The 22,892-nt window shown below is 45.9% G+C and overlaps 1 protein-coding gene across 1 annotated transcript in view; it reads right to left on the bottom strand.

Moving 5' to 3' along the window:
- LOC144169418 (WASP homolog-associated protein with actin, membranes and microtubules-like) overlaps positions 1-22,892 on the bottom strand; it is a 45,040-nt gene that overhangs the window by 3,930 nt on the left and 18,218 nt on the right. Inside the window, exons 7-11 of the mRNA XM_077698550.1 lie at positions 21,729-21,889; positions 18,239-18,325; positions 16,294-16,389; positions 13,743-14,021; positions 4,345-4,531 (exon numbers count right to left, since the gene is read on the bottom strand). Of these exons, the coding sequence (XP_077554676.1) occupies positions 4,345-4,531; positions 13,743-14,021; positions 16,294-16,389; positions 18,239-18,325; positions 21,729-21,889 (810 nt within the window). The remainder of the gene's footprint in view (positions 1-4,344; positions 4,532-13,742; positions 14,022-16,293; positions 16,390-18,238; positions 18,326-21,728; positions 21,890-22,892) is intronic.

Raw genomic sequence — 22,892 nt, 5'->3', positions numbered from 1 at the left:
TTCCTTTCGCCGCAACATCTGGGTTCTGACATGTCCAACTGTGCGCGCTATCAAGAGACGCACGCAGAATCTAAATCACGGGGCACTACCGCAATGAGTGGTGCGGTAATCGCACACCGCCACTTATGTGGCGATCGCTTATTCTTCATCAGGGACTGTTTAGTCAACAATAATCAAGGCGAAATGAAAAATATTGCTCTAACCAAGCACATATAAGATGCAACCGTACTACGATGATTTCTAAAAAACCACACAAAAATTGAACCAGAGTAACATCGCGCACTACAACGTGCACTCTAGCCTTACTCAGCTTACGATAAAGCGATGAAGCGCGACAATCGCCCTTTTTTGCTCGCCCGCTATACTGCCACGTGCTTAAAGATTTCTGCTTCTGCACACAATGTTACCAAGGGTCCTCCGCAATCTACAGGCATGCGGCAATGATGCATACATTTCTACACAAGATATTTACGGCTGCCGCCTTGCAATAGATATGTAAAGGTGCCGTCAGCGTGATTAGGCGATCAAAGTATCCCGAACGCTATCTTTGTTTTAACCCGTGTCGTACTAACTTAGGGCCCGATGTTCACTGTCACTGTGCGGTCGTGTAATCCTGTCGATGCCTCCACCGGATAGCTCTATATGCATTGCTGAGCGATGTGTTCTGATGTCTTGGTTGATCAAAATAAAGTTGTTCTATAATAAAGCACCAAGCCGGATAAAGGCCTATATTTCATCATAAAAAGTGCTTCCGCATTTTTTAAAATTGAATTGATTTATATTAAATTTAATATAAAGCAAACCTGTAATGTGTTCTTAAATCAACACCTGTCGCTATCTTATTAATGGTGAGATTGACGGAAGTCTGTGCCCTGCATGTCGCATCTGCGTGTCCTAATTAACAGCTGGACAACTAGTTGAGGGGTCACAAGTGTTTACATGTTGAAGAGGGAGGAGGAGGGGAAAGTAAATAGGAGCCGTGATAGGGAAATATTTCTCGAAGCATCCCCCAGCGTGCCCAGCCGTGGTTGTTTCGGAAAAACACTCAGCTAAGTCTGAACTTGTGAAAGGAGCAGCTGTTCATGCAATTCAAATCGTTAAAGTGATTCAAAACCAAGTGTTGCCTTCAAAAACACCTAGCCCCAATGATCATTTTTTCCAAGCCGGACTCCGTGTTTTACGTGTTCTACTGCAAAGAGCAAGCTGCTTTCGATTATTTGGATGCAGTTCTCAGAGCACAGTGCATTATACAGTAGTGTGGCATGCAGTTCGCATAATGCAATGCGTACTGTCGTATGCAGTCCCAAAAGAGAAGAAAAGAAGATCGGGGCTACACTCCTGCATGACACAAGCAGAGATACCGAAGCAATTCGGCATGTCAGCTGACCGGTTAGCATTCATAGCGAGCTTTAGCCAGCAAGTATAGTTTACAAATGGCGAAAAAGTAGAGGGCACTTTTAAAATCGCAATTTGTCAGAACTAGTTGGCTTCGGTCGGTTTTTGTGATAAATGTAGAACACAACCGAATTTACATTCACCAATTTACAAAATGTACTCCCATTCGTGACACGCAGTGCGGAAAAGGTAGCGCTTCTCCAGTGGCCAGATATCTGTATGTGGTCGCTACATTTTGTTTTCCCGCCCTGCAAACCAATCCTTGCGGTATCTTAGCCGTACGACAACCTCATTTCGTGAGGTAGCGGTTACCCAGGAGGTGCTGTCGAACATGCTCATCAACCCGTGCGTAGTAGGCCCGAAGCGGACGCGAAGCTGCGCCAAAACAGGACCAAACCAACCGCTGCTGAAGCAGAGGACAAAGCCGATGGAATGGGTTCCGCCGTCCCACCCGCCAGGCTGAGCAGGCTTTGGCGCGCGGGGAACGCTGGTTAACAGCACCCATTCGCTGCGCCATCTACACCGCACTCCATGAGTGAGGGACAATAAGGGCCCGTTATAAAGAGTGAAGTCGGCGCTTCCTCTTTATCTTACTCCATGGTCCTGACATCATGAGAGAGAGAGAATAAACATCTTAAATTTCGAGCTTAATGGTGCAGGATGTTGAGGGCACCGGTGGGGGGGCGTCCGCTAGTCCGGGATGCCCTGGTCCTTGCTGGCTGCTCGTGCCCTCTCTGCCCTCTATCAGCACGCACTGGGTCGAGAGGTCCGAGCTGGACAGCCGGTCCACCCACTGCTCGTACGTAGGACGGGAATTTTGTGTGAGTGATGGGGATTGTTGGCACTCCCAGACCAAATGGTACAGGGTGCCTGGCTGGGGGCAAAAGTGGCAGGTACTATAATACTGAATGGGGTAGATATGGTGGAGGAGGGTACAGTGCGGGTAGGAGTTGGTCTGTAGCCGGTGGAGTGTGGTCGCTTCGGCTCTGGAAAGGTGGGAGTTGGGTGGAGGGAAGCGTTGACGCTCGTGTCTGAAGTGAGCGAGAATGTCCGCGTAGCCATTCAGTGTGTGGGGGGGCCTTCTCCATGTCTTGACTCTCTTCGGAAATGGCCCGGAGGGTGTGTACTCGGGCAGCGGCGTGTGCCGGCTCATTTCTGTCGAGAGACTCGTGTCCAGGGGCCCAAATGATATGAATGTCGGGAAGCTGACATCATGAACAAGCTTTGACACCTCAGCTGTACCTCTTAAACAGCAGGCCTGAAGTTTTGATACACCACCGATAATACGATCTTTGGCTTCCATCTCATCACGCGCTCTGCCTGTGGGCACCTGGTAGCTTCATGTGGAGTTGTTTGGTGTTCCACAAGGCACAGTGCCAGCCAACAGTTGAGGCTACAGCTGGTGAATTTCTGGTCTTTTGGACTGCTCATTATTCTGCCATGTAGGTGGTATGGTGCAGGAGGGATATTTTTTTGGCCATTTTGTTGTAGGAAATTTGTGAACTGTTTCACCATGAAGGAGCGCCAACTGCCAGGCACCAAAAAAGGACTGGTCAGCCTGACATAGTGAGCATGGCTCACAAGCAAAGAATTCTGGTCTCCACTGCTAGAGAGGAAATCAAGGTGACTTTGTCCTCTGAAAAGTTTGTACTTATTCATACCTGACGCGCTTTCTATTCTTTGCACACACACGATTTTGCGATAGGAAAAATGAACAAATGCAAGGATTTTCTCCCCGTCATTATTTAACCGCAACATGGTCCACAACTCCAACTAAGGCAAAAAACATGCTGACTAAACCAAGTTTTCCAGCAAAAGGGAGGTTGTCACGGAATAGTAATGCTATCACCTGCAGAGGGGGACACACTGCACAGTACAATATATATATATCAACTGCTGCTTCTCGTTTGTTGAGGCAAAGTAGTTCCACTAAAAAAAAAAGGCCTGAATGAAGCCTTCTGCTACCTTGCCACCTCAAGAGCCTTTTAAAATTTTGATTGGCACAGACAGTGCTCCCTCGTCCCGGTGGACCTAACGCAGGCTGCATGTGATTTTGGCACCTTGCGGATTATCTGGCCGCACCTACCTGAAGGTAACAGCCCCCCCTTGCGCACCCCCCCCCCCCCTTTTTAATGCTGCCGTAATATCTAATACCATGCAGTAGGTGCCTTCATTCTGCATGAAAAAATAAACTTAAAGTGCATTTTCTCAATTCTTGTAGTAACGCTACTGTTCCCTGATCGTATTCATTGTTCTGGAGAGCCAGCGTTATCGTGACTTTCGTTCTCTTTGTAACATTCGAGCCAATTTCCCGTGAAAAAGGCACAAAACTCTTTTAGTGCTCCTTAAGTTTTCCAGACTCTTAAAATTCCCTGAGCAGTCCTGGCTTTCCCGGTTGGTGGGACACCTAGATCACGGCCTCCCATTTCCTGAGACTGGGTAACAATTCATCCACCAGAGGAGACAACACGCAGGGACACTACACAACGAGGGAGATTCCCCCAGCTTTCAGGACAGCTTTTCTCTGTGCCAAAGCACCCTGTTTAGTCTGGCCAGGTGATCACTGCCACAACGCCCAGTCACAAAGGTTTCACCAAAACGTACCACAACGTGTCTCGGGTCTTGAACCAACACCAGTCACTGCACTGCTACTAGTGAGACAATTAGTCACACAAGTGAGAAAAGAAGCCAATGACCCTTAAGTTAAGCAAGCTGCATTGCTACACCGTTCCCACCTTCCACAAGAGCATTATTGCTGCAGCCAAAAAGATATCCAAGGAACGACAACAAGGGAGGATCAGGATTCTAAGCACAACTGCTACATACTTTACTGGTTTCAACTTCTCCAAAAGTTGTTTTTGTACACACCCAGTTCATCAACCAGGGTCTGGCATTCAGCAGACAGGACCATGGTAACGCTATTTCAATTAAAAGGCCAGAAATGCTTACCTTCATTGCCATTTTCAGCCTTGCCCGTAGGAGTAGATGCCCTCTTTCGTAACTTGTTTCGGGCGGCAAGGATATCAGACAGGTTGATAGTCTGGCTGGCCTCCACCTGCTTCGTCTTTGGTGAATCTTGCTTTGGTGAGGGCTTCTTGAGTGCCGTCAGTGGAACCAGGTCTGCAGCGGCTGGCAGCTGCAGCACACATCCACCCAGAAACATTTTTACGGAGCAATGGACAGCATAACTGCAAGCACCACTGCGCCACACTGTGCGCCATGCACTTTTCACACACGCATGCTTTTATGACTCACTAAACACATGACACAGAAGAAGGTAAAGAGAAAACCATAATAGGTTTTCCCACCCTTGTTATTTATTTGCAATCTTCTTGCTGTAACCTAAGAATTGCACGGAGGCAGGGGTGTCACCAGGGGGGGGGGGGGGGGGGGGGGGGGGGGGTGGTTCAGTGTCAGTACAACCCACAAAATTTTCTGAGCACCGCATCCCACCCTCCCACTTCCATTCACCCTTTTTTCGCCTATGCTATAAGGTATATACACACCAAAGCAATATACTATAATGTAAAAGCCAAAATAAGAAGGGCGTCGGTTTTGTAAGCCCAAAAAAACTGGCTAAAATTTTGTTGGGATGCAGGATCTCTTTCTTTTTTGTTTTCTTTACCGGTGGAGTGTAACACCCACCAAAAAATATTTATGGCTAGACCAATGCAGGGGGGAGGTGAGGTTACACCGGGGCTAGCTACGGCACCTGCCATTGTAACTGGCTTGAAATTAATTTGATAGATCCCTCGGTGTTGTTCAAAGGGGCCAGGCCGACAAAACACAAGTTTGCCTCGTTAGAATCATACTGACACCAATTTTAACGCACACTTCGCCCAAATAAACTACTCAATTAGGAAAAAAGGGAATGGCCATGCGACCCACTAGCTCATTTCCCGCAACAGAACCTGTGATGTCATAATGCCCAGCTGTATGATTGGCTGAGGCCACCAAAAGCAAACGCAAATTAGGCAGGGCTTATAAGCTTGCCGAATGAGGCATTCGCACCTAAATGTAATGCATATTCATTTTGAAGCAGTAAGAATGGTGAGGTAAACAATCAAAGTTATGAAAATACACGTAAGCATAGAAGTACCAATGCGCACTGCTGTTGGTACTGGGCGCACTATGCTTGTTTAGGCTGCACAGCAGCCCGCCGCTTTGGAGTTGTCTTGTGCGACGCTGGCCGATTGGCGTAAGCGACGTTGTCTTACGTGACCCTGTTTGTCAATGATACCCCACGTTTCACAAAACGGTTACTTTCTACAGTAACAAAAACAATCCAGGTGCAAATACAGTCAGAAACAAAGCAACGGCAAACAACTGTCTGTGGGTGAGTATGGTAGCGCCATCTGGGATGACTGACGACAAGCAAAGCTGCAGAGCCGAATGATGCAGTGAATGTTCGTTTGAATACGTGCACCTATGACTTCATTGTTGACGTCCCAAAAACACACAATTTGGCAGGAGAATCAAAATTTTAACCTAAATTGATCAATTTCTCAGTGAATACGGCACATTTGCTGCCTTACAAGCGCTGGGGGCACTATAAAACACGAAATCTTTCGAATAAAACAAACTTGTATTTTGTCTGCATGGCCCTTTAAAAGTGCCTCAATACCTACAGGGTTTTTATAACTCATTTTAATCAGAAGTACAGCTGTTTATGTCAGTAATTGAACCTGGGACCTTGACCTGAGGGCTAAGTTGTTTAGCTGCTTCGGTGACGGCTTTGGCCTTTTTTTTTTGTTTCTCGCCATTTACTGCTATTCTTCCAAAGCAAGCACATTGAGCCACTCCAGTGGCAACACCACAGGATGTGATTGCACGCAAGGCACAGCCTGCCGCATACCCTCAGAGACGTGAGGGCGCCTAGTGCCAAACATTGCCAATGCGGCACCACCATTCAGGAACTGATTATTCAGGGAACGCCATTCAGGGAGGCGTTTGCCAGACATCGGCCGCTGGGCCGCTCGTATCAAAATGTGTGTGCTTATTAATTAAATTAGTGCTCTACATTTCAGGTAAGGTGTTTACCAGTACTGATGTGATGTCTGTTAAACGATGGAGACAATTAACTACTGCCACGCTTGTTTTGGCCACGACATGAGTTAAATTCCGTTTGTGCCAGTAGCATTACACATTGAGACTGTTGTCCTGTGTATCGCACTGCTGTGTCTCGCATTGCCTGGCATGCTCTTTGTGACCTCACGTCTGGTTGCAATTCACAGTTTGACTGCAAGCTGTGACTGCAGGATTGTATATCAAAAGGACACTGAAGTGAATTTGTCAAGCTCCCGGCTTTGCTTGCACTGCGTAGACTCGCTCAAATTAACACACTTTTTATCGTTTATCCGGTTCATAAGTCGGTAATTATTTTATAAGAAAAACTATCATGCGCGGTCTGTGGCGGCCGCACCAACTAAAGGCTGTGACAACAGGAGGAGATGCACCTTGATTGGGCGATGTCCAAGGTTAGCATTCAAACAATTTCGGTTTCGGTTCAGTAAAACAACATGCTTGACATCCGACGGCATCGTTGGATGGGCATTCTCGATATCTCAGTAATCGTCGTACCGCGCTTCTGCCATGTTGTCGGCTGTAAAATGCCTAAGATAAGCCTCCCAAGATGGCTTGGAATCGTAGCAATCACTAGCCGAGGCCTATGCAGTGAATGAACGCCATCCGCATCCCCGCAGACGCTCAAATGCCATGTGCTTTTCCCCCATATTTGGAGCTTGCCTCACTCATGCCTGTATCGTAAAAAGCGTGTTCGCACCAGGCCAAGGGTCTGCTGATTCTGGCCTGTGCCCACTTCCCGCAAGCAGTCAGTGCTTATGGCAGCAGCACGCCAACGAGAACTCGCCAGCGTGTCAGTGTCAGCCTGCGCGCGTTCTGTGAACTAGTTCGTGGAGCAGTGAACGTTACGGCCCAAAAATGGTGAACTCAGTATAGAAAACATCGGCCGAAAACAAAAAAGTCAACTCACAAAAACAAACAAACAAACAAACAAACAAAAAAACAATGTACCCTCGGGGATTCGAACTTGTGACTTGCAAAATAACATACCTAGCACTCCAGACCACTCGACCACGGGCCAGCGCTTCCAGCGTTGGAAATATAAGGTATATAATGGATAACCAGTTAACACTTTTATTTAGTTTTAATATTTCAAGCAGCTCAGGTGACTATTTGTGGTATAGCGTTCGTGCAGTAAGCGTCCCCCAAATTTCCACAATATCTCACGTCTAGCAATTGCATTTCTTAGACAGAAAAGCGTTCGCAGATGTGTGGTCGTGCTGCTGACCGCTGTGCTTGTTCACCCAGCGCGAAAAAGTGCTTCCTGTTCCCTAGTTTTGCGCTGTACGGTAAAAGTTTCAGTTGATTTAATTTCCTTAGTACCTATATTGACTTCGCTGACTCTTCTCCCGCCTTAATCGTTACGGTGTAAAAACGGCCGATTTTGAGTGCTTCCACGAAACGTTTTTTTCCTCTTGAGCTGCTGATTGATTGATTGATTGATTGTAGGGTTTAACGCGCCGACGCAACGCAGGCGATGAGGCGCGCTGTAGTGGAGGGCTCCGGATTAATTTTGACCACCTGGGGATCTTTATCGTGCGCCGAAATCTCGTACACACGGGCGTTTTTGCTTTTCGCCTCCATCAGAAAAGCGGCCGCCGCGGCCGGGAATCGAACCCGCGACCTCGTGCTCAGCAGCGCAACGCCTTAGCCACTGAGCCACCGCGGCGGGTTCTTGAGCTGCTGGACACACTTAACCTTGCTATGCATGAAATTGTAGCTCATAGATTGCTCTTCCAAACACAAAGCAGCAGTTTTGCTAAAGGTACAATTACTTGCAGTTTATTTGTCAAGTAATCAGAAAAAAGCCCCCAAGAAAAGTATACGAAAAACACAAATCGGCAATTTTACTGAGACTTAGAATTTTTTCAGAAATTTTAAGATGTACAAATTGTTCCTGCATTCCTTAGCTATGATTCAATATATAAATCAACAGTGTACACCAAGTTTTGGATTTTTGAGGGCCCGTCAACCTAGCGGAACTGACGGCTGTGCCACACCGCGAAGGCACTGAAGGGTGAGTGAGTCTCTGTAAAATGTGCATTCAAGCATACTCTTTTGTGTTCTCGCACAAAATCCTTATCAGTTCGGTGGTAAAAAACAAGAAAAAAAAATCCAGCGCTCCCGAGAAGCGTCTCGCATCACCCTGCAGCGCTAATCTGACACGAGCGCCAGGTTATCTTGAAGGTGATAGCGCAATACGGCGCGGTGCATTTGGCAAAATATCCTGGCCGTACGTTGTCGAGACCCTAAACACAAAAGTAAAACTGCAGTCGTCAGATAAGAAGCATGTTTTGTTTATAAATACAGCGCGGAGTCACAACGAAATTACCTGCCAGCGCTTGTTGAAGTGCAAGGCACCTGAACCGGAGCTTTGCCGTCCATACTGAAATCTGAATATCCCACATCGTTGCTTGACCCATCACTGCTGCTGGAATCAGAAAAATCGACAGCAGGAGCTGCCAAAGTGCTTGCTACAGCAGTCCGACTGTGCGGAGCGCAGCGCGAACCCGACGCCATTTTCCTCCTAATCCCCTCTACCTCCGGTTCAAATTTCTCTTGCTACACTGCCGCCACACACGACACACAAACAAACGAAACCAAAACTGAAAGAGAAGTTGCCAATGAACACACCAGATGGCGATAGTTGTCTGTGGAGCGCGGGTTTTAGATTTTGCGAGAGATTTGAAATCATCGGAAGCCGGCTTCCAATTACCTATGGCGCCGGGGTGAAAGAGTTAAAGTGGCCTTAGATTTTCCTACTACTACTGATTACCTATGGCGCCGGAGTGAAAGAGTTAAAGTGGCCTTAGATTTTCCTACTAGCGTACCAGTCAGCGAAGCGTCGCATGTGCACTTGTGCAGCGCTGGTGTGGAGCGACCTGGACTCGGAGCTTGACACAGTGTACAAACTAACAAAGTAAAGAAAGGCCCATTCTTCCATTCACAAACGTGTTATGGCTTAGTTTCAACTGAGCGAGCGAATTGCGATGACCCGTTGTTGGCCGGCAGACTAAACGCTGGCCCGACTGACTCTGCCGGAAGGTCGGCGAGCCGTGCAGTAGCTCAGTCAAGCCAAGTCATCTCCTCCTGACGTCACATGAAAATGCCATAGAAAATGGGCTAGGATGCAGAGAGGAAGACAGCATTTTCGAATTGATTTTTCTACTAAATAAATTTGCATAAACACGCTAAGAATGGTCGAAACATGGCCTATGGACTCCGGACTACAATTTGCGCTAGTAATCCCGCAGTGTTTACAAATCACTTCAGCGTCCCTTTAATATTATGGACATACCGCAATAACTTTCACGACAGCGCTTGTCATCGCACATATCACACACACACAAAAAATTTACAAACAAAATGTTATTCATGACTGCTGCCATTTCTGAGTGTTTTAATACATAACATAACTTTGTGTATGCTCTTCCCCATGCACTAAATAGAACAGTATCATTTGTACTCATTTTGCGACACAAACGACTTGGTTGTGCGTATTGCTAAGTGCTAGGCAGTGATACTATGATACTATTACAGTAATACTATGATGTCGGCACGTTCTTTTTTATTTTGACACCACAGTTGAATAAAAAGCGATTCTGCCTGACATTGAAGACTTGGAACCTTTTGTAACAAGGGCTTTTGGTCCGGGTGTTGTAAATCTAGTCTACGTTTTTTCGGCGGAGATGTACGAGATGCATACTTTTGATTTCGTGCGTTCATTTCTGTAAAATATTTACTCTTTTTCTAATTTCTTTATTTCTTCGTTCTTCGAAATTCTGTTGAACCAATCATTTTCATTTACACTATTACATCGATTAAATGTGCTATTTCCGCATTCATTTTCATGGGAATGCTGGTGTTCGCTCATTTAACCTACTTCTTAATTTGTATTTCGAATGTTCTTTGGCGAGCTATTTCCATTTAGTCTTTGGTTTTTGGAGGAGACGTACAAGAGCATATTTTTGATTTCGTCAGTCAATTTTTGTAAAATCTGTATTTTTCCTATTTTTCTTTTTTTTTTTATTTCATTCGACCAATCATTTCCATTTGCACTATCCTCCTGATTAAACGTGCCATTTTCACCAACTGTGCACTTTTGTGGAAACACTGGGTGTTACACCGTTTGCTCATTTCTACTATTTTTTTATTCGCATTCCCAGCTCTTTTCCAGGCATATTAAAATTAGCCTGTGTTTTTCAAAGGAGATGTACAAAATGCGTATTTCTTATTTCGTCATTTCATTTTTGTAAAATTTTATTTATTTCTGTTTTATTTTTATTTTTTTGAAATCCTGTTTGGCCAGTTATAGCCAATCATTAGCTATTAAAACGAATAAATGTGTCACTTTTTCCCATCATTCATTTTTTTGAAAATGCAGGGCATTACAAGGTTTGCTCATTTTTGTTTGTAATTCACATCGGCAACGTTCTTTTACAGGCATTTTTAAGTTTGTGCACGTTTCTTGAAGATGTACAAGATGCATGTCTTGTGAAATTTTTCTCTTTTTTTAATTTTTTGTATTTTTTCGGTTTTTTGAAATTCTATTTGGCCAATTATCTCCAATTGAATGTGTTACTTCCGTCAATTGTGCATTTTTGTGGAAATGCAGTGTGTATACGCCTCGAGCTTTGCGATCGCTGCGCCACCTGTCGCCGCTTCTCCGCGGCGTCTACGGGATTAGCACTGCGTGGCTGATAGGTGGTCCTGCGCTATTTTGGTTCTCTTTCGCTTCTCTTTGCCTTTCCGCGCACCAAACAACTTGTTATGGTGATGTCTGTAAGCAAATTGCACGTTTAGGGCACTAAAAAAACAGCTGCCTCTTGGTAGAGCGCTTGAACGCCAAAAAAGCTTCCCAGGGAGGCGGTTCTGCGCACTTCTTGGCCACTCTTGCGGGCGTCGGCGACGGCAGCAGCATATCACCATTGTCACCTTCGAAGACGTCAGCACAAGTGAATTCTATTTATTGTAGCCTCGTTTAGACCTGATATTGGCACCGTAAGAGATTGGTTCGTTTTGCAGTGCAGACAACTAATGCGGCTTTGCTTCGAATATGTACGTCGTAGAAAAATATGTTTCGGGGATGTGATAACCCAATAGCTGACAATAACTTGTGCCTTTTATGGGAATATAAGCCACGCGAAAATGTTAAGTACACTCAAAGGCTGTGCGTTGTTAACTATGTGCCCATTCACGCCTTATAGCAAGAACCAAGGTATAAGTTAATGAAACCACGGAAAAATGAATGATTTGCAAGTCAGGAATAAATAGAATAGTGGTACGGGAATGAAAAAAAGCCAGTGCAGCTTCGGAAATGCTAAATACATTTGTTTAATCAAGGAAGTATTCACCAGAACAACTAGATGCGAAATGCACTGATATTTCGCAAGACATCAAGGGGGGGGGGGACGCTCAACTATCGTTGTTTACAAATGCGGAGTGAAATCAACAAAGGAACGTTTTAGTAATCACACACACAGGCTGCGTGTTCAGTTTCCGTTTGTTTTTCGCCTTCAACGAACGGCTGATCATATGCACTTGGCGGACGGATTTTTTGAAGAATACAGGGTAGGCAGTTCACAAACGATACCAGGTGTCGTTGGAAGAGTTGATTGATTTATTGTAGGGTTTAACGTGCCGATGCAACGGAGGCGATGAGGCGCGCCGTAGTGGAGGGCTCCGGATTAATTTTGACCACCTGGAGTTCCTTAACGTGCGCCAAAACCTCGCACACACGGGCTCGTTGGAAGAGTGTGGTATCTGATGAGGCCCTGATCTCAGTTTATGTTAGATTCTGTAGTCTCCCTGTGTCATATGATGATGTTTCGAAGAGTTTAGTTGCGGAAGCGGATTACTCTATAAGCCCGCCTGCACGCTTCTCGTGGAGGATAAATGTAACATGATCTGCGAGCGCTCACCTCGCGACAAGACGACCCAGCATTAAATTTATAGTCGTGTGCTGACTCCCGAGTATAATTTTACATTATCCATCGTACTTATTTCGTAGAATGTTTGTGAAATTTATGTCGCATTGGCTTGTCGAGGGTACTGATCAATTTCTGATATCTGATATTGGCAAGCGTGGCAAACGTAACTTGCGTGCTGTCAGGTATGAGATTATGTAAGCGCACAAAGCCGATTTACATCATAGTGTATGGCCGCAACATGACCATCAGAGGAAACACTGCTTAGGGAGACACTGCCACTAAATTTCAGGGCAGCAGAATTGCAATCAGCTGCTTGCATATGCCGGCTTCGGGACGCTGGCCTGCGACGCACACCTGGCGCTCATACAGACCGAATGTATCGCACTAAGATCGCGTCATGAACGTTTATACTCTCCTAAACACACCACGCTTGCAAACAGAGTGCCTGCTTTACATTATTCTGTATTTGGAATGCGTACAAACGGTAAATCACAGTCTTGAATGAGCCCCAAAAGCAACGGCGACAGGGGGGAGTGGGCCGGAGACTCCCGCGGCTGCTTTCGAAACGGGCCGCTAAGGGGATTTCAGTGGTGCCCTTCTTACAGGCCACGCTCGAGGCGTATACACAGTTTGCTCATTTTCGCTGTTTTTATTCGTATTTGGAACGTCCTTTTGAATGCTTTTTTCATTTAGCCTCCATATTTTGGAGCAGTTGTAAATGTGCGTACCTTCTATTTCGACAGACCATTTTTCTATTTTTCTTATTTTTTGGTACTTCAAAATTTTGTCTGACCACTTATCTCCATTTATGCCATGTCACTTCCACCAATTATGTATTTTTGTGCAAATGGAGGGCTTTACAAGGTACTCGGCAAAGATTGCTACTCATTAAAACACATGCGCTGGCTGTCCCTTCAGCTGGCGCGAGGCCTCACCCCGCTCTGTCCCGAAATTCGTCCCTGAACTCTAGCGCCCTGAACTCTAGTGTCCCCGTACTCTAGCGTCCATGAACTCTAGCGACCATGAACTCTAGCGTCCACGAACTCTACCGTCCCCGCACTCTACCGTCCCCGCACTCTACCGTCCCCGCACTCTAGTGTTGCGGTGACAAACGCTGAAGTCCGGGCAAAGCGGCAGGCCGCACCTCGCGTGCGCTCTCATCTGGCCGCCACGCCAGTGGCTAACTCGAGCAAGTTTGGTAGCCCAAATCGGTATCCTAGACGTACCCTTTCACCGACTTTTCCAGTTCCCTCTCATTATCGCTTACTTCCCTACACCAAAGTCAACAGCAAGGGGCCTCGCACTCTCACGTGTGGATGTCAATCGCTTATTTACCGTCACGGCTGGCATCAGTGGGGGTGGCGGGGGTGGTGGCGGCGGTGGTGGTGGAGGGGGCGGCGGCGGTGGAGGAGGTGGAAGCAGCAGTAGTGAACCACCCTGCTTCTCTATCGTGCTGTCTGGAGAGACGTGGACGGCCTTCGCCTTTTCTCGCAGGTCTCCGTTCTGACGCCTCAGGGTAGGCCGGGGGCTTCTGGGAGACGGCGTCCTCGGCTGCTCGTCATCTGCAACCTCCAGTGCCGAGCCTTCGCCCCGTCTTTTGTCGCCCTGGTATTTCTGGGTGGGAGATGCGGCACAGGAACCAAGAGGCGTAAGGGGAGACGAGGGTCTTTTTTTGTTAGTTGGTCTATGATAATGAAAATCACTGTGCATGTGTGTTTTGTTTTCCTCATTTCAAATGTGTAATTAGTTTTCATGTGACGTAATTATGTTTTGAAGTGGAAAGAAAATACTGGAGCCTAATTAAGCAAGAAATTGCTTAATTAGGCTCCAGTATTTATGGGCCGGTAAGGGGCTTTTTACTCAATTTTTTTGAAAATAAATGGTATGGATGTGTAGCTTAAGACCTGCCATGCATGCTGATGCTATTTGTATTCCTGTAAAGATAGTTGATTGGATAGAATTAGTCTAATTATGCCAAGTACAGTTTTCAGAAAACTTAATGAGCTCATATTATTACTCATAACATTTATTTCAGGCACATTGAGCCAATTAAAATAGCATCAGCATGCAGTTCATTTCACCCCGAATTCAACGGTATAACGTTTATATAAATCCGTTGAAAAAAACAACCTGAAAACCTCTGCAAAGCTAGGCACATATGCAAAAAATGGGAAGCTGAGAAAATCGCAGTTGAAGTTTTACTACAAGTAACAATTTTATTTATTGAGCATTTGAGAAAGAGAAATGCTTTAGAATGCAACTTTCTTTTCTCTCAACACGAGCATACCAAGTTTGTTGAAATCAGTTCATGGGAAAATTATGAAATCCTATGTACACAGATGGCACTTGGCAGAAAAACTGAACAAAAGCAAAGGCAGAACGTTGCTTCAATTTTTACGCCATTGGCAGCACGCCGTCTCTCTTTGGCGACCAAGGCTGGGGTGCCGATCGTGCACCACAGTTGTAAACGTTTATTTTGTTATGTTATGTTACTGCTTCATTCGTTGCAATCAAATTGGCTCCAGGGCGATTTCCATCGCGCGAAATAAGTTGCAACGAAGGGGCTGGTAATGGCATGCACCACACTGTTTTCGTTTTCGCTACGTTTTCTACGTTTTCGCTTTAATAACTACGTTTTCGCTTTAATATACTCGCATATCACGTCACCCCCGCACGTTGTGTACAGTGCAAGCATTTATCATTCTCAAATCACTCATCTGTACGGTAAGTTGCCGACGAGGAAGCGCGCGTAATCATATCGCTTACGCTGTCGTCTCGGCTGCCCGCAGGTGCGCTAAGCCTACCTCCGTCTCGGCGCAGAAAGCGTATTCCACGAGCTTTTAATACTGCTTTTTCTTCCTTTCGGTTATTGATAGACATATTTACTTTGCTTTTACGCCGTGCGGGGCTTTTGCCGGTCCTTGCATAGACACGAGTACATGACCCGTTGCACTGTGATGAGTGTGCCAAGCAGACGACCCACGGCGCCCAGCCAATTAGATTGCGCGCTACGGTCATGTGCAGTCAGTAGCCGTCTGGGCGGCGCGTTCTGTCTCTTTTTTACCCCGGTTTTACTCGCAACCAACGGACAAAACGAAACGGTTCTGGTGGGGAATTGAAAACAAAAAGACGCACTTCCGAATGAGACCAAGATGAACGCCATAGCGCCTGTAGAACCCGAGCGGCGAGTCGTCAAAAAAATGCTATTTTCTCGTCAAATCTTGGCCGATTTTAGCGGTCGTCGGTGCTATAAATTGATATTATGGCTCAACTACGTATTCCTTGGTCTGGATATTTGGCTGACCTGGAGAAAAATAGCTCTACCTTCCGAAAATGGCGATTTTGAAAAATCGATTTTTTGGCCAAATTTCGGGATTCCAAGACTCGCATCTCCCCTTAGGTGGATTGCTCCCACATCAACTGTGGTGCAGACAATAGTGGGCGAGTTTCATAAGTACCAACCCCAATGTTTATGTTTTGATTCTCATTTGCCTCGCAGCCATGAAACAGCAGCTGAAATATGCCAGCCTGAGATAAATAATTGCCTGATACTTAGTGACAATCATAACCTTTTTGGCCCACTTCTCTGAGTTTGGAAGGCGTGAGGAGTAAAAAGCAATTCATGTACATCGCTGCCTTGAGCTAAGGTGGGATCATCCAGTGGGCATACACGGTGTGGCAATGCCTCCGTTGATGCAATGATAACGTTCCAGCGATGATTTCTATCTCTGGGGAGCACATCAATCATCACACGCAGCGTAGACAGCACCCGACACCAATGGTAGACTGCTTCCCCCACGAGCCCAGGCATTAAAAACTTACTCGAAGTGTGAGACTAAGGTGGGTAGATGAAGAAGAATGAAACTTGGCCTCGTGCCATACTTACCTTCTTGTACTCCCTCAGCCTCTCCAGCGTCTTCTTTCGTTCACTGTCAATGCGCTCACGGTTCATCTCCAAGTGCTGACGTATCTCCTCCCGTTTCTGCAAGCAAAAACCACGTTGCGTTCTTACTGCGCAAGCACTAGTGTCAGGCTCGCTGCATATGATTAATCACTGCCACTTCAAGAAACCCATAAGACATCGAAACATTGTGCTCACACCATTTTACGGCGAACCATGCTTTATGATTCGTTTGTTTATTTTTTGTTACCAGTGCCGTGGCATACAATTTGCTGACAGTGCTCAATTGTGCACATTTCCTTGTTGACTGCTCTTTCGATGTTCATTTTTTCTTCTAGTTTATTGCACAGCACAACTTCGCTACAATAAATTTATTTACTAAGAAATTTTGGGTGATTCTTTCCCATATGAAAATACGATGTTTCCACTGCAGAGGAATTCTGCCTTTGAAAAAGGGCAGATTTCAAACTCACTAAAGCTTCATGTTGGGCTAGTTGGGTACACATGACACCTTAGGCAACAGTGCAGAGAACTTGGACAAAGAGAAGGCAAACAGACACAAGCACTGAACTTTCGAACTACCTGCCTCTTAAGCCTTAGGACGCATTGAGAGTTCTTACATAACATACTTGGCAGAGCACGTGAAAAACAGACAGCCAGTACATTGACTGCATGCCAATGAATATCGTCTGGTTGTTTCTCATACAAAACCTAGTAGTCAATTTCAGGGGTGCGATGGCATGACCATGGAGTTCGGTGCTCACTTTAAACTGCAAGCTCACATTTACGTCAGGCTACAGCAGGACAACTTTAGCTTAAACAAACATTAAATGCCCCATTGAGAAAGCAAACGAACAGAGTTTCTTATATTTCCTCCGATTTTGACAGCATTGCACTGCTATAGGAACCACACACTGATCGTGTCCCATTCCTGGCTCAACTCTCTGACATATGCAATTGTTCCAGCTGATTACCATAGGCGAGCTGGTGACACCATTCCGCAACTGTGGGTAGTGCCTCAAAGCTCCGCCATTTTTCTGCCTTTTAAAATTACCTATGCTCATTAAATGCAGTCTGCGTCACCTACTTCTTACTCCCCTCAGTTTGTTGTGCGACTGAAGCCAGCTTATATGCAGTCGTCACAGTCCATCAAAGCGTCTGTTTTTTAAAGCGAAACTTTCTATGCCTTTATTGATGGCGACGCTGACCCAAAACGCACTACAGAAAAGCCAACTTCCTCTGATGATGATGATGATCATGGGTGAAGTGAGAGATGGTAGAAATGTGAAGCTTTCTCTAGGCGAAAGCCAATGTCTTCAAAGTCCAATGCCAAAGCCCAAAATCCAAATCGTTACGCCCAAAATGCACAAAGGGACATCAAGTGCCCTAAAAAAAAAAAAAAACGCTTCCTGTGGTCGGAATCGAACCTGGGTCCCCCGCATTATGAAGCTGATGTTATCCAACTGCGCGATTCCGACACGGTCAAAGCAGTTTGGACTTTGACTTTGACTCGGGTTGCATGGAAGAAAGCTCTGCGTTTCAACCATCTTTCTCTTAATTAAGAAAGGGGCTTTGATTTTTTTTGCAGTGCGAAGTCCGAACACACTGTGAAAAAATAAAGCTATTTATCTTGTGCAGTACAACGCCATCCCTGCATTAAAATTTCACAATAAAAACTTGTAAAACTTTATCTCAACTCTCAAAATGGCTGGAAACTACTATTTACAAACTCCATGCAGTATACTACTATTACGCAATCTCCTCATAGATATACATAGGGTCGGAGCTCTTGTCTGCACAATATCAGCATATACAAAAGTCTTGCCAATTTGCTAGTACATTCGGGAGACTGTGGTAAAGCAGGAAGGCACTCTAAATAGATGCGCACAATGGCTGCATTTATGCTCAAGTTTGTATGCAGTTAACTTACAATTTGGACGGCATGATGCTGTTTGAGACGAGTCTTCTTGTCTTCTTTTCTCTTGGCCTTCTTTTGATGCTCTGCCACACAGGCTTTCTGTACCGGGGAGGAGAACACACAAAGGTGATCACAGGCAAGCACAGCACTTCCAAACTGGAAGCAAGTGCTAGAAAAGTTTTCTTCAGTGTAGGTAAGAAAATGCAGAATGCTGCAGGAAGGTACCATATACTATCGGAAGGGGTTTTAGCAAAGTCAATCATAACAACAAAAAGCCGTTCCACTCAATGTTAAAGCAGTCGGAAGTGCAGAACAGTGATTCGCCATAATGGGCTGTGCCGCTGTTATCCACTCACTGCTACCACCCCATGCAATTCAAATTTCCCGCCTTCGCAGTGCTCACACGCCCCCTGCTTGAAACTGCACCAGCGGGAGTTCTCTTATTTTTTGCTTGCTTTAATTTCGTATGCTGGAGCTGTTTTGCGTCATTTCGAATGCGTAATTTTTTTCTTGTGCGGCTGGAGCCTTTCTGTGTCCTTCAGAATGTGCCATTTCTTTCTTGCGCGGCTGGAGCCTTTCTGCGGCATTTCGAACGCACCATTTTCTTCTTGCGCGTGGAGCCTTTCTGCGCCATTTCAAACGCGCCATATTTTTTCTTGCGCGGGCGCTTTTTTCATTTACTATCGTAAAAACCAACCCAACGAGCGTTCCTAACTAAACGAATGCGGGCGCTGCCGGTTAATTACGTATATGTTGCCTCAAATGTACCTATAGTTTTTTTTGCGCTAAACAAAGGGGAAATGTAGGACAAGCGTCAGCAATTCACGAGCTTCGAACGCTTATGACTATATCAACCGCTTGGCTTTTGAAGCCTCTGTGGTAGATCGCGACAACAGCACTACAACGGAACGCCCTGTTGCTCTGCTTGGGTCCAGCGAACGAGCTACAACAACAAGGCGAGTGCCTAAAATACTCTGCACTTAACAAAAACAAAAAAAAAATGCACCGCTTTTTGCTGTTGTATATCCTGTGCTGGTAGAGTAGGATATAACGAGGAAGTGAAATGGCGAAATGATTTCATATTGTAGGCAAGATCATTACAGCTAAGATTTTCTGTTTCCACTTGCAATCTTCCTTCGAATTAGGACAAATTTAGAAGGAAAAGATAACACAAAATGGTATGTAGAAAACAAAAATCTACAGTTCCTAAACTAGAGCTTTTCCACTTGCATAACTATGTGCTGGAAGCAAACTTATCTAAGCTCACCCTGCATATTGATATTTTAAGAAATTAGCTGTTCCCTTCCAGGTAATGATTAACAAGGATGGACCCAACAACAAGCACAAAATATGCTTTCATTGTGAACAAGGGAGGCGTGGTGCTCCCGAAACGTCAATTTGCGTTCTTTGACTTGGTTAGTGACCCAGCGAGGCGCCCGACAGCCGAGTGAGCAAGCGACAGCAAAATACGGGCTCTCTCCCCCCTCTTTGTCGCTCTTCCTCCAAGAACGGCCGGGCTGTTGTTTTCTGCTAGCGAAAACGCACCGCGCACACCATAGGCGTGCTGACGCTGCCACAGAACCACCCACACGTTGCATGCGGTGCGGCACGGCCGGCGGCGGCGACATGGTGGCGGCTTCAGCCGCAAAGTGGTACGGGGCGCCCAAGCAACTTCTAACCGCTCTTTAAAATGCCACTCAAGGCACACATGAAGTTGCTCGAGCGGTAAAGGAGCTGATAATGTAGGCGAAAACGGTATTATAAAACATCATCTGCACCACTAGTGAAAGCGCCCATTGAATGTCTGCCCAGGGGGTAATCCTAAAGATCTCCGGCAGAGCCAGCCGGCAGTCTCGAGCGCTTCGAAACTGCCCTCATGGGGTGCGTGCCTCCCCATTGGCGCAAGTCATCGGGTTCTCCAACTGCCGCGTGCGTCGCGTGTCGGGCACGATTCTAGTACAATTCTGTGGGCACGATCCTAGCGCACGTAGCGTTAGAATTGCCCGTGGCAGCTTCTGACCGAGGCAGAAACTGCAGCGGGCGCGGAATCGTCGAAGCAGGCGGGAAAAAAACACACGCACAACACCGACACGCACGAATCGTGTGCAAAAACGCACCATGCAGTTCAAGCCTTGACTGTTGCGGCGTGTAATGCTTGGGCACCGAGAGTGAAGAGACTAGTGCGAGGTTTTAAGTGCTCCAGAAAGGAGTCGGCTTGGCGACACGAAGGTTAAAGAAAAGCAGAAAAACATCACGGATTTCTTTATGCGAAAGTAAGAAAAAGAAATAGACAACTCTATTTTAGTGCTCAATTTTTTGGTCTGTGTTGGCTCATACAAATTTCGGATGATGCGAATATTTTTCGCAGTCCCCCGAGATTCGTATATCGAGATTCTATTGTATGAACAAGCATCACATGGAACATCATCAAAACTAAATTACTATTTTCAACACTACTGTACTTACCCGATTCTAACGCGCACTTTTTTTCCGGAAAAATAGGCCGAAAAATCGCATGCATGTTAGAATCAGATGCGAAACCGAAACTGCCGAAACAGCGGAAATTTCGTTCCACCCATCGCCATCGCCATATCAAGATGGCGCCAAAGCACGATTATTTGGACGCAGGAAGCATAGGCGCCTAGGCTTCTCTATCGGCATTCACACAAATTGTCACATCGTTCCACTTGCGTGCTTGATAACAGCAATGGCAGCAACGGCTCTCGCACGTTCAAAACGAGCGGTCGGCTGAAGCGTGCGCCTCTGGAGAAGCTCGCGGGATGGGCGTGTGAGGCGTGGGCCACCATCCCGTCGACCATGGTTGAACGTTCGTTCAGAAGTGTGGCATCGTGAATGCGCTTGATGGCACCAAGGACGAGATGTTGTGGTCAGCGCAAAGCGACAAGGAGCTCTCAGAGAGCGGCGAGGAGTGAGATGAGTGAGATTACTGCGGGAAATAAATCGCCTGTTTCCCTTGCATTCGTTTGTCTGGGTCACAAAGTTCCGTGCGGGTTACAATCAAGAGGTGCAAGTTTTTTCGTTTTTTTTTATTTTTTCCCCAGGAAAATCGGGTGTGCGTTAAAATCAGGGCCGCGTTAGAATCAGGTAAGTACGGTACTTCCCATAAAAAAAACAGCAGTTAACAGCCAGGCAACTACCATTAGCACATCACACATGTTCCCTTTAAAATAAGACTGCTACTACCCCTCCTCCTCCTACTCTCCCCTGCCCCAACCTATGGTGAGATTCTGCACGAAGTAGTCCCGCCTTAATTCTACCTCAGCGGCTAAGCACAGCACACTCCACTAATCCCAGCATTAGCCAGTTATTCAAGCAGGAAGACGGAATCCTCTAGAACCACCTTTACACAAACCAAGGAAAATTGCATACGCCTGTGAAGCCTTTGCTTTGCCTTAACATAAACTGTTGACGGTACTCTTTAACAGACATCTTCTGAACAAGCAGTCGGCATATCTGACGCAAACCTCGCAAGGCCCCTCACCCGCTTGTTTCTGAGGATGGCTCGCCTCCTGTACAGCCTGTTGAGCCGCAGCTTGAGCCGGTCTTGCCTCGACATGGGAGTGTAGCCGTCCAGTTCGATCTCGTCTTCCAGCTGGTCCCTCTCTTCCACAGCGTCGTAGAAGATGCCTTCGTCCAGCTCCTCTGCAAGAACAGAAGAGGGCTCAGCAATTTGTCTCAGACCACATACTGACACTGATTTGCCATTTGCTTCCAGCGCAGCTTTTAATATCACCCAGACATCAATCGAACCAAAAAGTGTTGAAGTAAGCGCATTTGGAGGCTTAGGGCATAGAGTTTCTTACAGTATACACTAGAGAGGAATCTGGCGCTAGCGTCTATGCGGCTCACATCAAAGTCGTCTGTGTCGTCATGGACCGCCATTATACATCGCGCTCGCCTTAGTTTCATCATTGGCTTGGATTGAAACGTTTTAGTGACCGCAAATTTAAACAAAGTGCCACAAAAACGAGAAGAATAGTGTTCAATTATGTAAGTGGAAAATAAAAACAGGCTGTTTTAAAACTAAGAAAAAAAGAAGTAAAACGTATTTTTGCCAGAACGGTTGTGCCTGCTATTCCGCAGGCCAATTAGTTACGAACAATGTTATTATTTGGGGGGTAACTCATTAGAGACTGTGATTTTAATAGTTTTACCATTAATATAAAATATAAGTTCAAAAAATAAAAATAATAATAATAATAAATTTGAATAATAATATATTCAAAAAATAAGTTGTTTGAAGAGTTTCAAAGTTTTTTGAGCGTGCCTATGAAAACGTTGCCTTCGTGGTGAACTGGTGCACCGCGACCGCCAGCTAGTTTAACAAGAATTTAACAAGAAAAATGAAAACGTGGCGTTAAACAGTCGTGGACGATGACAAGATGACAAGCGCCCGTATCTGCCGTATCTTGTCTTCGTCGAAGTACGTTTTGTTTCTTCTTTTCGTCGGCTACAAATTTCGCGGCGGCATATTACCCGCTCAGTCATACGTCCTTCGACTGCGGCATGAGCAACGTCAGGTGCGATCATGCATTGCCTGCTGTTTCACTGAACACGGCTACCACAAAAACGGGAGGATTTCGGCTTCCTTGTAGCTCGTAAACGTGTGAATGCATAGTGAAGAAAGCAAATCCCAAAAACCGCT

The sequence above is a fragment of the Haemaphysalis longicornis genome, unplaced genomic scaffold (genome assembly GCF_048455015.1).
Source record: "Haemaphysalis longicornis isolate Haplotype H1 unplaced genomic scaffold, Haemaphysalis longicornis Haplotype H1 scaffold_2, whole genome shotgun sequence".
NCBI lineage: Eukaryota > Metazoa > Arthropoda > Arachnida > Ixodida > Ixodidae > Haemaphysalis > Haemaphysalis longicornis.
This window is presented reverse-complemented; position numbering and strand designations above follow the sequence as displayed.